The sequence below is a fragment of the Triturus cristatus genome, chromosome 3_2, assembly GCF_964204655.1.
Source record: "Triturus cristatus chromosome 3_2, aTriCri1.1, whole genome shotgun sequence".
NCBI lineage: Eukaryota > Metazoa > Chordata > Amphibia > Caudata > Salamandridae > Triturus > Triturus cristatus.
In genome coordinates, this window is record NC_140584.1 from 896,766,346 (window position 1) to 896,785,622 (window position 19,277).

Genomic DNA, 19,277 nt, shown 5'->3' on the forward strand with positions numbered 1-19,277 from the left:
GTACCTTATAACCTGTAGTGAAAGAAAAGTTACTTTACAAATTATACATTAACATTCGCCACCTATAGATTCCTAATCCTAAACATCAAGGCACTCCGCCCACTTGGTCGACAGACCAATTAGTTGGATTGGTTGATGGTGATTTAGAACCAGCTAAAGCACATTTAAGACTCAGAATCGTTAATTCTCTTTAACGAAGAACCACAAACTCATAATTTCTGTTAATCAATATTTGTTTATCTAAAATTTCATTGTAATTAATATTAGCATTTGTCTCTTCAAAAGTTTAGAATTTTTAGATCAATTTAGTTAAATCACAGAACATCATATTTACCTATTCTGGCTATCTGGGTTTTCTCTCATTCATTTGCTCTGCATAACCGAATTTTGTTGTTAAATTGTCCAAATAAGCAGACCAGAGCTCAGAGTCCGAAAGTCCTTTGCTCTGCACGTTACAGTGCCAAAGATCGAAAGGACCAGAAGTCGTGCCAGCATCCGTCATCGCCTGTGGGGTCAAAGAGGGTGTGCAGTTATAGTAACCGCCGAATGTGTTGATCCCTCCCTATTCTGCTACTCTTTTTATAATAAATTTCGGGATAACATGAAACATTTTTGGGCGGAGAATGATTTCTATTGGTTGGGGGCAAACGTCCGATTTTTGGTCAGTCCAGGTTCACATGGATTTCGCTGATATGTTTCCGGTGATGATCCAGTACTGATTGTTGCAAAGTATCGTCTTCTATTTGTATGAGTCCATTGTTTTTTTTTTATACCTGTTTCTAACGTCCGGGGTCTTGGCAGTCCACCGATATCCTATCCTTGACAGGGACAGGGTGTATACAGGTCGTTAGGGAGTTCACGGAGCCAGCCGAGTCTGCTCAGTAGACTTTGCGCTTCACGAGACGGCGGCCACTTCTGAACTCGGTTTCTGCTGCCATATTTCGATAGGCCCAAATGTCAACTTAAGCGAAACAAACACAAAAGGATAATTAATACAAAGAAATGATGCTTCTAATGTTATACCCTTACTAATCCCTTTATGTATTAGTATTTTCCTAGCATATAGCGACATTTAAAGCAATATATTCACCTTTACGGTCCTCCACGAAGATGCAAACGTCACAAAAGCAACATGCGATATCTAATTACCACATATACTACTATTAATATGCGTACGTATTTTAGTTATTAGAGTTATTTTGCCATGCAAATAGCAAGTTCTCACGTGTAATTTGTGTATGCAAATGGTTAGTTATAATAAATCACAGCACACCATTAATAAATTATTATTAGTAGGTTATTCAATTAATACTTTCATGCAAAATAGAGGAGGTATACAAAATTTTGCACTACCTGCTCCATCAGTGTAATCCAACCAAAGTGTTGGTTTACGTAGGTTGGGTGCAAGAACTTCGGTACGAGTCGTGTCATCCTATTGTACTGCCTGGGAATCTAATTGTTTGGAATAAAAAGGCATGCATTAGTAACAGCAATTCTCTTTGGTAGAACAACTTGTTTAAATCGAGTACAGTGGCAGCCATATTGGACCTATTTGTCCAAATACACTTTGAAACAAATGAATTGACGCAACTCCTTAAAGAAAACATTCTACTACAAGTTGTTTTTTTAAATTTTTTAATTTTTTTAATATTTATTAAGATTTTAATTGTCATGACACACAGATATCATACATTGCAAGAATATTTCCGTCATTACCGATCAGCCTGAACAGTTGTAATAATCATTACACATTCTGTGGACATATTACAATTCAAAACACAGTCCATAACACTTTAAGCAGAACTACACAAAATAACCCCCCCTCCCTCCCCATGAACCCTCATGGATTGCATGTAGCTAGTCGAAAGATACAACACACTCAGACAAAGTTCGGACTAGCAGCAACTCTTTTGCATATAAACATTTCTTATATATGATCTAATTATCACGTCTTAGACACCTCCTACACAGTTGATCATATCTAAATGCAGGACCCCGTATCCTCCAAACCCCGACTACATCTCCTTTACAATTCTTTCGCCTTAAAGTCTTCCAGTATCGCATTCCACTCTAAGGAGATAGGCTTTTTGCGCAGTCCCCGGTCTTCTTCCCTCTTAAGTTCTGCGCCCTCTGCTTTGCCCCATCTCACCACCCCGCCATACCACTCCATATTCTATTACAAGTTTAAAATAAAGAAAAACATTTCACTGTAGGTTTCTAGTACACGTATCACACAACAATCGGTGACAAAAAAACCAGTCCCGGGTGAATGACTGTGGGACTAGTCAACCCACAGCCTGTGAATTGGAGGACTATTTATCACTAGCAAAATACAGCTGTCATGTGCACAGGAAAAATGGAGTCACTCAACTTAACTGATACTGTCTTTACAGTGTCTTTACGTCCTACAGACAAAAAGGAAATAAAACTGCTTTTTCCAAGAAAACTAACACTATTGAATCCTGGTAAGCCCACTCAGAGTTTCATGTTCTGGAGGTGGATGCAATGACTACCATTTTGTTGGGTAGCACTAAACATCTTTTAATAGTGCTAAGAGACCCCCTCGGGTCCTGCACTCTACATACTAAAAACTCTTATCATTTTGCTTCCAAACTTTACTAAACTTACTTGACCAGTGGTTTTAACAATATTCTTTAATTGTGGAGAAGTTCAAAGCACAGGTCGTCCTGTGGTGGACTTCTGTTTTCCTGTACTACACTCTAATACATATCGAATTGGCATAAATATTGCATTGCACCTGTTAGCGACAGAGGAAGTAGATGGGTTACTTTAGTGATGTCAGATTCTGAATCCCGTGGCCTCACAAAGTGCGATTTAGTTTAAATTGGGAAAGAGAGTAAAGTAAATCGGTGGGTTAAAATTGATGGGTCTCAAAAGCAGTGACTTTATATAGCTAGGTGACACTGTTTGTTTTTTGGCCCTAATCCATTTAAACATCAATTTTCAATAGAGATTGACATTAGTTTTAAAATTGACTAAATGTTAAAATCAGATTTACTTAGGGAATGTTTTCAATTAATCATTGTAATTCTTATTCTTCCACATTTTTTGGCTAAGGCCCTGATTTAGAATTTGACCGTTATGTTTCCGACAGCTGCTCCGCCGCTGGCTCTGCCAGCTGAAACAGATGGCACAGTGGAGTTGGGGCATCAGTGTAGGTGCACCTGGCCGTCCACCTTATTTAGAACGGTCGGTCTGCTGTCATTTCTTTTTTTGTTCAAAATTAATTAGCAGTGGCAAAGCCAATAGGTCTCACCTATCTGAGAGCTATTAGCTTTGCCAGTGTCTTTTAGCCATGTTGTACAGTTGTAAGGCAGCGTGGCTGTTGTTCACAAGGGCCAAAAGTTAGAGCCTTGGCGTAGAGCAGAATGTCATAAAGGAGAGTGAAGTAGAGTAGAGTGGCAAAATTAGAGGGGCGTAGGGTAGAGTGACATACAGTAGAGTAGAGTGGCATAGAGGGAAATGGAGTGACACAGAATTGCACAGGTTAGAGTGGCCCTGAGTTGGTTGTTGGGATAGATTTAAGTGATGTAGAGTAGATTGTCATTGAGTGGAGTGGCCATCAGTGGGATAGAGTGGCATAGATTGGTGTGAATTCAATTGGTGTAGAGTGGCGTGGCGTAAAGTGGCTTATAGTGGCATAGAGTTGAGTAGAGTGGTGTAGAATGGAGTGGTGTGGAGTAGAGTGGAATTGCGTGCAATAGAGTGGCAGAGAGTGGAGTGGCGCCGTAGAGTTGCATTTTGTGGAGTGGCTTAGAGTTCTGTGGCACAGAGTGGAGTGGGCAGAGTGCCATGGAGTGGCATAGAGCAGAGTGGAGTGGTGTACAGTGAGGTCGTGCAGAGTGCCTTAGAGTGGCATTGTATAGAGTATAGTGGATTCTGAATCTGGCATAGAGTGGTGAAGAGTATAGTGGCTCAGAGTGGCATGCAGTTGTATAGAGTCGAGTGGCGTATGGTAGAGTGGTGTAGCGAGAAGTAGGGTGGCATAAAGTGGCTTGAAGTAGAGTAGCATAGAGTGAAGTCACGTAGAGTGGCGTGTGTAGAGCGGCATTATGTAGAGTGAATTAGTATGGGGTGGCACAGAGCAGTGGCGTAACGAAAGTTGAAGGGGCCCCCCTGCAAGGTACACAGAGGTGCCCTGCTCCGAATTTAATCCGGAGCTCTCCAGCATGTGTTCAGTGCTGAGGGCCCCCCCTGCAGCTCGGGGCCCCCCGCACTGTGGGGGATGCGGGGGCCTGTGTTATGCCCCTGGCACTGAGTAGAGTGGAATGGAGTATAGTGGCATAGAATAAAGTGGCATAGAGTACAGTGGTGTGGAGTTAACTGGCCTAGAGTGACACAGAGTAGAATGCTGGAGTGTAGAGTGCTGTAGAGTGCCACTGTCCGGAGTGGAGTTGTGTAGAGAGGAGTGGCATGGAGTAGCGTTGAGTGTCATTTAGCAGATAGTGTGGAGTGACGTAGAGTGGAGTGGCGCAGATTGCTGTAGAGTGGCATTAAGTGGAGTGGTGTAGACATGAGTGGAGTGGCGCAGAGTACCTTAGAGTGGCATTGTGTGGAATGGAGTGGCATAGAATTGAGTGGAGGGGAGTGGCGTGACATAGAGTATAGTGGCAAAGAGTTGCATAGAGTGTGGTGGAGTAGAGTGGAGTGGCGTAGGATAGAGTGAAGTGGAGTGGCATGGAGTCACATAGAATGTAGGGGCTTAGAGTACTGTAGATTGGTGGGGAGTGACACTGAGTATAGTAGAGTGGCTTAGAGTGAAATAGAATGGAATTGAGTGGGATAGAGTGGTGGTATGTAGAGTGGAGTGGCGTACAGTGGTGCGGAGTGCCGTAGAGTAGTGTTGCATAGAGTAGAATGCTGTACAGTGCAGTGATGAGAGTGCTTTAGAGTAGCTTTGTGTGGAGTGGTGTAGAGTGGAGTGGAGCAGAGTGGAGTGGCATAGAGTTGAGTGCCATTATTAGAGACGGCAGATATGGGTGAAAGCAACATAAATAACAATCTGTTTGCCTGTGTGAGAAGTAGGAAAGCACATTGCACGTCCAGCAATAACACTGAACTGCTTACCAAAAGACAAGATACAACTAAGGTGAAGAAGAACACATGTAATTGGTCCATTCTCCAGGGAGGAGTTAACAAAAGAAGAGAGATAATCAAGCGAAAGTTTGCAAATGAGAGTGACAATGAAAGCAACTAATGGAATGCTATGTGCGGATTGTAAGCCCACTGTACTGTAAACAATACATCTCGCAGCAGAGTGCATGTGCTGTGCAGGTGAGTCCTAAAAATTACCCCCAAACCCTGGCAGAAAGCTTCCAGGGTGTAAGGGTCATTTGGATTTCAAAAACAAACTTGCTTTAAAACAAAAATGTTTTGGTGATTGGCCGCCTAAAACATTGCAGCCTTTTAGCGGATGTATGACGTTACAACGCATGCTTTTACACCGCATGCCGTTACAACGCATTTTTTACACCGCAAGATCTGTTACAACGCAAGCCTTTACAACGCATGCTTTTACAACGACGTACACTAGATGGAGTGCTGACATTAGAAATGTATAATTTACTATTCTAACTCCATTCCACGTTGCAGTAGGGAAGGTGTTTGGATAGTAAAACTACACAATTTCTAATGTTAGCACGCCATCTAGTGCATTTCGTTGTAATGGCATGCGTTGTAATGGCGTGCGTTGTAACAGATTTCGCGTTGTTACAGTTTCGTTGTAATGGTAGTGCGGTGTAAAAGTTGCGTTGTAAACGTTGTATACCCCTTTTAGCTATCTCAAAATATGCTGGGCAGCAGTTCGACTAGGGTGGCAAGTGTAACGATCTCCACCACCCTGACAGAGCCTGGGCCATCAGCTATTCTCAAAATCAGGCCCTAAATCAGGATGCGATTTGAATATATTCAGATACAACTATGACACTTTTTGATATGCCTGTGAAAAGCTGTAATTTTGCAGGGACATACAAGTCTGCCGTCGTGTGCAGCACTCAAACTCTAATTACATTTGCCACACTGCAAACCCAAAAATTCAATGTATTTTCACTAGGCCACCCGTCATCGCTTTTGAATCTCAAGTGACACAACGTTTTATGAATGCTAAACTACAATTAACAATTTTTTACAACACGTTTGCTGGCAGTGTTGAAGTGTTTGTATTGTGTGAATTAGAAAAAAAAAGTTATAGTAACCTCTTGTGTCAGTTATCAGCACTATATTATTAGTTAAAATATACGTAGACTTTCAGTGAGCTGTAATACGTTCCAACCGTCCCTTGAATGCATATCTTTTACTTTTTAGCTGAGGAAGAGAGCTGTTTTGTGATTCTGTCAAATATGTCAGCTGGATGAGAATTGTCATATATTCATGTTTTTAGTGGTTAACCCATAACTACCTACATTCTTTCATTTCAGATAATGCTTGGGAGAATAGAAAGCCACCTTTAACGTATCAGGAGCGATTGGTAAACTATGGGTATGTAGCAAGGCATGCTAAACTTAAATATAAAGAATGCCAAGGTGTGTGATTTTATTTAATAAACTAGTATGTAGACACCGTCAAGATACAAATAATGCAGATCCCTGTTCTAAATATCTTTTAACCTGTGCAAAAAGTGCAAGCTCGATAGAGGGTATTAAAATTGTTCACTACCAGGCTAGGGTCATGAGCTAGAGTGCCTCGGCATCAGTGGCACAGCCACAACATTTTTAATTTTGTCTGCTCGGAGCCCATGTGATCAATTGAGCATTTAATGTGGATTATTCTTCCTGCAGATTCCTCACCTGATGAATATACTTCAGGTGACAGATTGGATCCGGAAAACATATTTCCCCAGTATTAGCTCTGAAGTGCTTGCCAGTGGCAGAATGCTACTTCAGTCTCAGCTCCATCCTCCCAGGATAGGATGACATAATTTTTTGTGCTCCCATCTTCTTGATGTGTTCCGTGTGTGGGTGTTGTTACCTTTTCATCTGTGCATGCATGCCGAGGCTTGTAATTTGCAGTATGTCATTTTAGCTCTGTACAGTCATGCCTGTGAAACTCCCAAGTCACGAAACTAGGCGAGTGAGTGTCCACCATCATTCAAGACAATATTTATTCTGAGGGCATCGATTCCCTCTTAGACGCGGCTCACTCGTCCTCCTTCAGGAGAGGCAGAATACCTGTAGTGGGGGATGGACCCCTGACCATGGAGAGATTCTACACACATCTTAACGGTTCCTGGTCCACCAAAGTGCACCTGGTGTTGAAGCACAGTTGGCGGTAGGTGATGCAGATCAACTGGCAACACGGACCACTACTGGTCTGCGACAGAGGGCAACACTATTGGCGGAATATCATGAAACAGCAGAGAGGGAAGCTCACTTCTTGGGGAAATATGCGACAGCTAGGAGGTATGGGGAGGGTGAGCATCCGGGGCGTACATTGGCAAGGCTTATACAACCCAACAGGGGACAGACGTACATCACAAGTCTCTTAGGAGACGACGGGGTACCTATCTCAGACTGTGAAGGTATTAAGGAGAGGGTATGGTCATATTATAAGGTCCTTTATACCACCAAAGTCCCCCCAGATACGACAGCCAGTAATGCCTACTTGGATGAAGTGGCCATGGTTTGGCTAAAGGATGCACAGAGGGAATTTTTGGCTGAACCCTTCACAGTAGACGACGTAGTCCAAGCAATAGATGACATGGACGGCTCGAAGGCGCCAGGCCTAGTTGGGTTCTCAGGATGTTTTTATAAGGCATTTAAGAAAGACATAGCCCCGCATCACATCCATGTCTACCAGGAGACAATTGAGGCAGACCTACGTCCGTTGACAATGTGGGAAACAGTGATCACTCTCCTCCTTAAGGCAGGGAAGGACCCACTGGACTGCGGTTCATACAGGCCCCTTTCCTTATTGAATTTTGACTATAAAATTTTAGCCAAAACGATGGCTACTAGGCTGTCTCTAATAGTTGATCAAATGGTATATCCGGCCTAGGCGGGCTTCATCCCACGTAGATCCACTGCATTGAATTTACGGACCCTATTTGCAACATTGAATAGGATGAACCCTTCGCTTCTAGCCTCGGCAGTCCTGCTGGACGCCGAGAAGGCCTTCGATTCATTGGAGTCGTCCTTTCTGCGTGCAACATTGATTCAATTAGGGATGCCCCCCGTTCCATATCGGAGATATCTCTGCTTTATACGAGCCCATCGGCATGTGTGAGAGTGAATAGATCGCTAACAGACTCCTTCACACTATCGAGAGGGACCCGTCAAGGGTGCCCTCTCCCCGCTTCTATTCATAATAGCAATGGACCCACTAGTGCGCCACTTATAAGATCATCATTCCCCTAGGGGGCTACAGTTTAATACTGGTCCGTTATTGATCACGTTTTACGCCGATGACATCATACTATACCTGATACACCTGGATGAGAATTTAGGCCCGATTCTTCGAGAAATTACCCGCCATATCGCCCTGTTCGGCCTGCACGTTAATTGGAACAAGTCAGAAGTTTTCTCTCTGACTGACGCTCACAACAACCGGCACACGGAGTACCCCTTAAAGTGGTGTGACGACTCGGTCAAATATTTGGGTACACACATCCAAAGCAACCAGGCGCACATTCTTCAGCTTAATTACGGCCCCGCAATGGAGAAATTGAGAGATAAGGTAGAGCGGTGGTTGAAATTATCTCTGACTATGGGCGGGAGAATCGCTCTGATTAAAATCTTTGTTCTCCTGCAGTTTTTATATCTTTTACAGAATACACCTTGACTACGTTTTTTCACCACTCTGCATTCACAACTAGTACGGTTGGTATGGGGGGGGGATAAACAGCCTAGGGTCAGCTGGGACGACCTGACACAACCTTATGAGAAAGGGGGGTTTGGGATTCCCAACTTTTGGGTCTACTACCTGGTCGCCCAATGCAGCTTTTCAAGACATGCCTACTCTCGGGTGCCTTACCTTCGCCGGGAGGCGGACCTTTCTCATCCTACTCCCCTGTCGGCCCTGCTACCAGTGGGTCTAGCCAGAGATCCGCAAGAGCTCCAGACGTTATCTATGACTAGTTGGGCCTGGAAACAGCTGACTCGGACAACCGGGGTGCAGCTTCTTTATTCCAAATCACTCCCGTTACCAGGGAACCACTGGGTGCCTATGACATGGGAAAGTGTGGTACAGCTTACCTTATCTAAGTACAATTTGACTAAATTTGGAGACGTGTTTCTGGATGGCCACATTTATTCCAGGACTGAAGACACTCGCTTCAGAGAAGCCACTTTCATGGACCAGTTCACGCTTTGTAGGCTGCAGAGGGCCCTTAAATCACAGATCCCTAGTTATCCCATAGAACCTTCAGATTTCCCCCCACTGACTTTACTCATTACAGACACCGGAGGGACGCATTTAATGTCCAGAATGTACAAGTCCGCAGTTGCGCTACTCTTCTCCAGGGATGACAAAACGTGACAGGCAGGGAAACAAGACGTAGGACAATACATAATAGACGAACATTGGCATTACTGCTGCGAAAATCATAAACATAAAATATTACATTTTAAATACCTACGGCGGATGTATATCACACGAGCAAGAGTGCACCGCATAGACCCTGCATGCCCCCACGACTGCCCCTGTTGCAACTCCCCGATGGTAGATTTCGCACATGTGACGTGGACCTGCGGAGGGGTAGCCCGATTTTGGATAGGGGTGTTTGCTAAATTATCACGAATGGTAGAAATACCCATCCCACCTACTCCCTAATGGCATTACTAGGATATGTTAAGACCCTCCCCAAGTCCTCCCGACGCTTCTGTGCGTTAGTGTTGCTGTTAACAAAGAGAAAAGTAGCGCTACAATGGGGGAGCAAGTATTCAGCAAAGTTGTAGGCTTGGCTATTTAGCATGTCCTACTATAATACCAATAGTGACCTGTATGCCCAATTGCAGCCCCCGAGGTTAAGACCACTAGACATATGGTAACCATATAAATCCTACTTATTAGCACAAACGTCTGTGGGCTCTCAGACGGATCAAGATCCGTTAGTGGAAAACCCCACGGTGGGAGGAGATGGGTATTTTTGAGGGACAGGGATGACTGGGACTGGCGCTTGATGTGGTCTATTTTCTCAATCCAGGACGGTATAAACCACAAATTGTATTAGTCACAATGTAGGTATATGAACCGACTAGGTGCTGTTTGTTTTTGTGGAAAATATAAATAGAGCTTTAAAAAAAAAAAAGGTATTCCTGGTGGGTATTGGCAGAGATATCTCCGATATGGAACGGGGGGCATCCCTAATTGAATCAATGTTGCACGCAGAAAGGACGACTCCAATGAATCGAAGGCCTTCTCGGCGTCCAGCAGGACTGCCGCGGCTAGAAGCGAAGGGTTCATCCTATTCAATGTTGCAAATAGGGTCCGTAAATTCAATGCAGTGGATCTACGTGGGATGAAGCCCGCCTAGGCCGGATATACCATTTGATCAACTATTAGAGACAGCCTAGTAGCCATCGTTTTGGCTAAAATTATATAGTCAAAATTCAATAAGGAAAGGGGCCTGTATGAACCGCAGTCCAGTGGGTCCTTCCCTGCCTTAAGGAGGAGAGTGATCACTGTTTCCCACATTGTCAACGGACGTAGGCCTGCCTCAATTGTCTCCTGGTAGACATCGATGTGATGCGGGGCTATGTCTTTCTTAAATGCCTTATAAAAACATCCTGAGAACCCAACTAGGCCTGGCGCCTTCGAGCCGTCCAGGTCATCTATTGCTTGGACTACGTCGTCTACTGTGACTGTGAGGTGGCATGCCGGCACTGCACAATGCAGTATCTTAGCAGCATGATTTAGCTATGGCAAATATTCTAGGTTTTAGTACATCTTTAACAACATATTCATTGATTTTTAATGGTAGAAACTTTAAAATATATATTAATTGGATTTGGCTCCGCCCAGAGACATTTTAATGCATGGGCCAAGTGGGCTCTGGCCCACGACCCTATCTTTTCAGAGGGGGCCACATAGAGCCAACTCCATTCTGTAGAGGGTCTTGCCCTTATGTCCTTGAATGATTTTTAAACAGATAGATTGAAATACCGTTTTCCTATATGTATTTTTAATGCGTGTGTGATTTGTGAGAATATATTACAGACATTTTGAAGATAAATGTGTTTTATGCAACATCCATCAAAAAAGTTTCTTTCAGATTAAAACGGGACCTCACATATGAGAAATGGGAGGGTGTCACGGGGATGATTTGCAGTAATATTAGTGAGCTGCCTCAGTGTTACATTATTGAAAACACACGTCACTACTCCTTAATATTAGATGTGAACACATTGAGAATTTGCACCATTGTGCCTGTGCAGTGCTAGTGACCTAACCAAAGAGGGCATGAAAGAGCTGAAATTGGATAATAAATTCAAAGCTGTTGTGGACTGGGGTCCCCAAAATACGATTGGCCCAGAGACCCCAGATTCCTTTAGATGGCCCTGGCTCCGCCAAAGGAGTTCTTCCCTCTCACGTCCTGCTACTGGCTGCATCATATATCACTCCTCCTCCCATGGACTCTTATCTTGCATTTAATGTCCAGAATGTACAAGTCCGCAGAAGCACATTGAATCATCACAGATTGAATTACTTATTTCAGCGACGCAGTATAGACAGAGAGCTTTTTAGGTCTCGCTGAGCCAGCGCATGCGCTGCCCTGCGAGAAATTTAGTGAGTGTCTTTTGAAAGTGCTACCAGAGGCTTTTGCTGGCCTCAAGCTTGCGTTCACATGCGCGTGCACGCTCGCAGCCGCCATGTGGGTTTCTGTCAAGGCTCATTAAGCCTTGTGTGCCTCTCTCCGCCTTGCTTGCTTGCGCTTCAATTCCCTTCCCCGCCACAGATCGCGTCACTCTGCTGGCCTCCACTCCCCTCCCCCCGCCTCTCTATACTGCAGCAGGCCGTAGCGTGCTTTTAAAAAAAAATTATTTTAGCACGCACGCGCGCGCGTACACAACTCCCGTGCTTGTTGTTTTTTTATAGTTATGCTTAGGACTCGTTCCTTTCAAATCCTTTGCCGAGCTTTACTTTTGCTGAATATCTTTTATTATTGTTTATGGGGTAATACTACCACATCCATCGCACTATTTCATGTCTCTTTCTCGTGTTATTTTGATTCACCGAATATTCACTCTTGCCTGACATTCCACGTGCTTCATTTTGGCTCTCATCAGAAGCTGCTTCTTCACTGGCCATAGACTGCTCAGCTCATTGTATTATTACAATTGCCTCGCGTATAGTTTGGGTTTTACTGATCCACAGTCTGTTGCCTTTGTTCTGGGTGTATGGCGCGTTAATTGGCCTTCCGACGTTTGGTCGACCAAACCCTCAAATTCACACGTAGCTGCTAATCCAGGAAACGCAGCTCCATAAACACGTGAACTCCTGTCTTAAACAAAACGTGCAGCTTTATACTGCAGCATTCTTCCTGGAACGAAATGACTCACTGAGTTTTAAATGACATCTTGAAATGTGCCTAAAGCTTGGTCCTGCTGTTGAATCCCTACAGATTAAACCTTCCTTGTCTCTGTCATGTCCTGTCACCTGCCATTCCCAGACCTGTTGTCACATTTGTGTTTCGTTGCAGCAATAAGATGATTGTTTTGTTTCTTATCATTGTCAGCGTGAACTCGTTTTTAGTACATAGACTGACAATAATGTAACTCACGGGGATCAATTTGTAAATAAAATAAACAAGCATTGGCATAGCCAATAGGTCTCGCCTTTGGGACCTTATAAGTGTTTAGCCATGCAACAGTTAATGTTGTTGCAGTAAGGATATTGTGCTGCATAAATAAATACTTATAAGGTCTGAAAGTCAAGACCTATTGGCTATGCCAATGCTTGTTTTCAATGCAGCCTGCTTTTAGTTAGTCCTCTGTGCGTTCTTTACCTGTTTGTCCTCACCACTGTGTTGTGCTTTCTCCTCAGTGTCTTTCCTACTGACTTTCCTTATCTTTCTCGCACCCATTGTTCTGCCACTTTCTATTAGCACTTAAAAAGAATTCCCAAAGATATTGCATCTGATTTTAATGAGGTAACACATGCAAATACAAGAATGCTCAGATGTTGTTCTCATGTGTGAGTACATCAAAGCAAGATCTATTGGCTTTCCCAATGCTTGTTTCAAACACGTGGTGGAGTTTTCCTGCACAAACTAAGCTAGGGTGTGTTATCTGCTCTAGATAAAGGTCAGTGCAGCGGGCAGAGTTATTGTTGTTCGCCTTTGCTAAGATGTATTTCACAACTCACTGCAGCGATTCCAAAAGGTTGCTGCCAAAGTGCATCTCTGTCTAGCCACCTGGATCAAAATCATTTCCGGCCTCCGATCCCTCCCCTGGTGCCAGGAGTTTACGGAATCCCCTTTAAAGAAAGGTGAGCGGCAGCTCAAACAGTCCATGAAGATGGACCAATCTCCCATCAACACAAGTTCCACACTTATTACATGGGTGGCACTATTTACCGTGCCACCCCTCAAAAACCTATGGACTGCAGAAACTCCTCCATCCACACAGCACAGCTGAGAAGCTCAAAAATTAACAAATACGTCCAGCTCCAGAGAGCTCTAAAAGCCTGCCTCTCCTTATCTATAGAATCTAGAGCTGCAAATGATGATCAATACATATAACATGTATATTTGAATGAATCTATTCTCACACCTTGTGCAACACTTCGAGCTTATCTGCAGTGACGGATGTTGAACCAGTGCAAGCATGTCTTTGTACCTCCGGCAGGTCTCCCAGTATTTGCCACATGGGGTACACCACATCCATCCACCTACCGATCACACACTCCTAATGGGCACCCAGGAAACAGATCAAATTCAGAGTGCTTAGTGGGCTCTAAAGTGATATAAAGCTTTACACAAACAATACAATTCAATAGAATGTTGCTTTTTCATTTACATCTGAAGTTCTCCTTCTGTGCTGAGTTCTATGTTGTGTCATGTCATGCATGTAAAGAGCGCCAATGCGCATTGGCGTCCTGGCACTAAGGACCACAGCGAGACCAAGTACATTACTATCTTAGTATCCAGGTTTTAAGTGCTCTCTGAAATTCAGGTAGCAGTTCAAAACCTGAAGGTCCAATGGAAAGAATTCTAAAGACACTCCTGCCTTGTTGTGATTTTTTTTTTTTTGATAAACAAGTTTTTATTTTGTCATATGCAACAAAAAACAGTGAGCCTTTCAAGCCTTCAGCACACACTAGCCCCGCCTGAGAATCACACCCCCTCTCCGCCCCCCCCCGAACTCTCCCCCCCCCCCACCCCCACCCCGCACCACAAATTCACAATACATTTCCTAACCATTTCTCCCAAACCCTACGGTACTTTTGAATTTTAATTCTGGGTACGTGAAGCAGAGAAGCCTGATCAGAAGGTAGAGTCTGACAAAGGACATAGCGGGTAAACATTTGTTCCAACCCTTGAGGACAGTTATGATGCAACGCGTTAAAGCACAGGCAAAGACTCTTAACTAGGACATGCTTGGGAATAAACAACCCGATTTTCAACAACTAGATTAATTAAGGTTTAAGCCTTGCCAGTGTTGTTGAAAGAAGATCTTATCAGATCTATCAAAGCCAAGTTGTTTAGTGCTTTGGCTGGTAACTGCATCCTTAAGTGGTTTCTGTCCCATCCTTCAGGTAAGTCTCTCGACAGGGAGTAATCTCAAAGAGGTTTTTGCATAAGTCGTCCTCATCCTCAAACATTACCTCTCCGGGGACATTCCTCGATGATGGGCTTTTCCTGCAGGTTTAGAATTTCTAGTAGAGCTCTGATCTCGACACCACCTAACTACTTGCCTGCACAGGCTTTGCCTCAGCGCTGCTTCCAAGAAAGTCTTTGCCCATTATGCTGCTAGTCCATTTGGCCCCGGCGCCATACACCATCTGTGGCACATCTATCAGTGTCGTTCTTAGCATCACCTTGAAATTGGCAGAACTTATTGGAGTGGCTAGAGAAGAGAGTTGAGCCTCCTTTGAGGACCAACTCCTGGTAGAGCCTTTCACTAGAGACCAGACACTTCCTTGAATATATGTGCTCTTCTGCTCAGATTCTGATGCCTTTGACATGCCTCTTTGGGTTTATGGGCACTCAGAGGAGAATGATTTAGAGGCTGATGCTCGACACATTGTCAGTGCCACATGCGTTCTTGAGCAGTGTGTCTATGCCTTTTGGAAGCTGGCAAAGATGGCTGTATTAAGCCTGCCTAGCCATACGAAGAAGTACTTCCCCAATCTTGGTAAATGACCGTTGGCCTGCTTTCAGACACATTTTATAATGTGGCCGTATTCAGATCACACAATGTACTGATTGGCGGTTACGGTGGTCAATTAATCAATCAATCATGGCATTTGTAAAGCGCACTACGTACCCGCGAAGGTCTCAAGGCGCTGGGTGGGAGCTGCTACTGTTCGAAGAGCCAGGTCTTGAGGCGTCTTCTGAAGGTCAGAAGGTCAGAAGGTCTGCCGCAGGCGAATGGGGAGGGTGTTCCATCTCTTGGCGGCGAGGTGGGAGAATGATCTGCCGCCGCCGGTCACTCTTCGGATGCGGGAGACGGTGGCGATGGCACGGTCTGTGGAGTGGAGTTGGCGGGTGGGGGTGTAGAGGCTGAGTCGGCTGTTGAGGTACGTTGGTCCGGTGTTGTGGAGTGCCTTGTGTGCGTGGGTGAGGAGTTTGAAGGTTATCCTCTTGTTGACAGGGAGCCAGTGCAGGTTTCTCAGGTGGGGTGTGATGTGGCTGCGGCGAGGGATGTCGAGGATCAGGCGTGCGGAGGCGTTCTGGATGCGTTGAAGCCGTTTCAGGAGTTTGGCCGGGGCTCCTGCGTTGAGTGCGTTTCTGTAGTCCAGTCTACTGCTGACGAGGGCCTGGGTGATTGTCCTTCTTGTTTCGGTGGGGATCCACTTGAAGATCCTGCGAAGCATGCGGAGGGTGTTGAAGCAGGAGGAGGAGACAGCGTTGACCTGCTTCGTCATGGAGAGGGTGGAGTCCAGGATGACCCCTAGGTTGCGTGCGTGGTCGGTGGTTGTTGGGGGTGTTCCTAGTGCAGTCGGCCACCAGGAGTCGTCCCAGGCCGAGGGGGTGGATCAGAGGATGAGGACCTCCATCTTGTCCGAGTTCAGCTTCAGTCGGCTGTTCCTTATCCAGTCAGCGACGGCCTTCATTCCTTCGTGGAGGTTGGTTTTGGCGGTGTGGGGGTCCTGAGTGAGGGAGAGGAGCAGCTGGGTGTCGTCAGCGTATGAGATGATGTTGAGGTCGTGCCGTCGTGCGATTGGGCGAGTGGTGCCATGTAGACGTTGAACAATGTTGGGCTGAGGGATGAGCCTTGGGGTACGCCGCAGATGATCTTGGTGGCTTCGGAGCGGAAGGGGGGGAGGCGGACGCTCTGTGTTCTGCCGGAGAGTAAGGAGGAGGTCCAGTCCAGGGCCTTCTCTTGGATTCCGGCGTCGTAGAGGCGTGTTCGTAGTGTACGGTGGCAGACCGTGTCGAAGGCGGCTGACAGGTCCAGGAGGATGAGGGCCGCGGTTTCTCCGTTGTCTAGCAGGGTCCTAATGTCATCGGTGGCAGCGATGAGGGCAGTTTCGGTGCTGTGGTTGCTGTGGAACCCGGACTGGGACGGGTCCAAGATGCTGTTCTCCTCGAGATAACTGGTCAGTTGTTTGTTGACGGCCTTTTCGATGATCTTCGAGGGGAACGGGAGCAGGGAGATGGGTCGGAAGTTCTTGGGGTCCGCCTTGTTTTTTTTTTGGGTAAGGTGTTGATCTCTGTGTGCTTCCAGCTCTCCGGGAAGGTCGCTGTCTCGAAGGAGATGTTTATGGTTTTCCGGAGATGGGGTGCGATGGTGCTGCTGGCTTTGTTGAAGATGTGGTGTGGGCAGGGGTCTTCCGGGTATCCGGAGTGGACTGTGTTCATGATCTTGATGGTGTCGTCGCCGTTGATGTTGGTCCAGGCGATCAGGCGGTTGGTGCGGGTGGTGGTCATGGGAGCGGGGGTCTCAGTTGTTGCCGGGGTGGTGACGGCGTTGAAGCTGTCGTGGAGGTCTGCGATCTTGCGATGGAAGAAGGTGGCCAGCGAGTCGCACAGGTCTTGTGAAGGTGGGATGTCGTTGGCGTTGGAGCTAGGGTTGGAGAGTTTCTTCACGATGTTGAAGAGCTCTTTGATGTTGTGTGCGTTGTTGACTAGGCGGTCTTTGAAGGAGGTCTTTTTGGCAGATCTGATGAGGTGGTGGTGTCTGCGGGTGGCGTTCTTGTGGGCTGTGTAGCTTTCCGGTGTTCGTTCACGGATCCAGTTTTTTTCGAGTTTTCGGCAGGTTCGCTTGGAGGCCTGGAGGTCTTCGGTGAACCAGCTGGCTTTCTTGCTAGTGTGGGTGTTGGAGGGCTTCTTGAGCGGGGCGTGGGGTGTTGGCACAGTGGTTGATCCACTGTTTGAGGTTGCGAGCGGCAGTGTCGGGGTTGGTCGGATCTGCGGGTGGGCTCCGGGCGAGGGTGGTGGAAATCTGGTCTTCGGTGACTTTGCTCCAGCAGCGGCGCGGCATCTGTTGGGTGTGGTGGTGCATGGTGGGTTTCCGGAAGGTGAAGTGGATGCAGCGGTGATCGGTCCAGTAGAGCTCAGTGGTGTGGTTGAAGGAGACGTGGGAGAAGATGGGGTCAAGCTTGTGGCTGGCGGAGTGGGTGGGTGTAGTAACGAGTTGTCTGAGTCCGAAGTTGTCGATCAGGGTGGAGGAGTTGGTGTCGTTGTTGTTTTCGAGGTGGAAGTTCAGGTCCCTGAGGAGGATGTAGTCCAGGAGGCGAGGGCGTGTGTGCTGACGAGGTCGGTGATGGAGTCGCTGAACTGTGCTCGTGGTCCGGGGGGTCTGTAGACGAGGGTTTCTCTGAGGGTGGTGTTGGGATCGGTGTGGATTTGGAAGTGCAGGTGTTCGGCGGTGCTGAGGGTGTCGTCGGTGTTGGTTGAGACTTTGAGAGAGTTCCTGTGGACGATGGCGATTCCTCCTCCTACTCCATTGGTGCGGTCCCTGCGGGTGATCTTATAGCCTTCCGGGATGGCTATGACTATGTCGGGTGCCGAGGAGGGGTTCAGCCAGGTCTCTGTCAGGAAGGAGAAGTCCGGGGTGTTGGTGTCCAGTAGGTCCCAGAGTTCCACGGCGTGTTTGCGTGCGGAGCAGGTGTTGGGAAGGATGCATCTGAAGTGGTTGGGTTCTTTGGTAGGTAGGTTTGCGGGCCAGATGCTGGTGAAGCTGCAGTCCTGGTAGGAGAAGGGTACTTGGGTGCGCTTCGGGGCGGCCAGGCAGCAGGTGCGTGATCGTCCGGTGTTGAGTGCGTGGAGGGTGCTGGAGTCGTAGCAGAGGCGGGCGTCGTGGCGTTCGCAGGGGCCAGGGGTCCTGGCGCTGGGCGCGGTCCAGGCGCGGACGGGTGCAGACGGGCTTGTCTTAGGCGCGCCGTTGGCGCGCCAGCTGCACAGCCGCGTAGCGGCTGGCATATATGGGCAGGTGGGAGGGAGGAGCAGCTGAGAGGCGGAAGGTAGGGGCAGCGAATGGGCAGTCAGGGTGGCGGGGACGCAGAGGCGGGAGCGGTGGGGGCGACGAAAGGAACAGAAAGCAAAACGGACACAGAGTCACAGGGGCAACGAAAGGCACAGAAAGCAAAACGGGCACAGAGTTACAGGGGCACCGTAAGGAACAGAAGGCAAGATGGGCACAGAGTCACAGGGGCAACGAAAGGAACAGAAGGCAAAAAGGGCACAGAGTCACAGGGGCAACGAAAGGAACAGAAGGCAAAACGGGCAGAGAAACTCAGGGACAGCGAGGGGAACAGAAGAAAAGAAACAGGCACAGACCAAATACAGGCAGCGGGGGAAGACAGACAACAGCAGTCACAGACAGAGTAACAATAAAGGCAATACAATGAACAGAAGGAGATACTAACCTACGGCCTACCACTGGCCACCAGGGATGAGGTGCAGGTGGTGGCCTGTGGGTGGAGGAGGGCCTCGAACTTCCTCAGCAGCGGCAGCTGGGGCAGGGACACACAGGTGGTGCTGTGCCGGGGGGAGCGGGGAGCGACCTACCTGGTAGGGTCAAGGGTCGCTCTTCTCACTGCGCAGCGGCCGGCATATATGGGGAGGTGGGAGGGAGGGGCAGTGAATGGGCAGTCAGGGGGGCAGGGACGCAGCAGCGGGAGCGGTGGGGGACGACGAAAGAAACAGAAAGCAA

At 47.0% G+C, this 19,277-nt stretch overlaps 1 protein-coding gene across 1 annotated transcript in view; it reads left to right on the top strand.

Annotated features, from left to right (window-relative positions):
* Positions 1-19,277, top strand: part of SPATA22 (spermatogenesis associated 22) — a 1,280,753-nt gene that overhangs the window by 623,662 nt on the left and 637,814 nt on the right. The window contains exon 4 of the mRNA XM_085646915.1: positions 6,438-6,498. Within this exon, the coding sequence (XP_085503041.1) occupies positions 6,438-6,498 (61 nt within the window). The remainder of the gene's footprint in view (positions 1-6,437; positions 6,499-19,277) is intronic.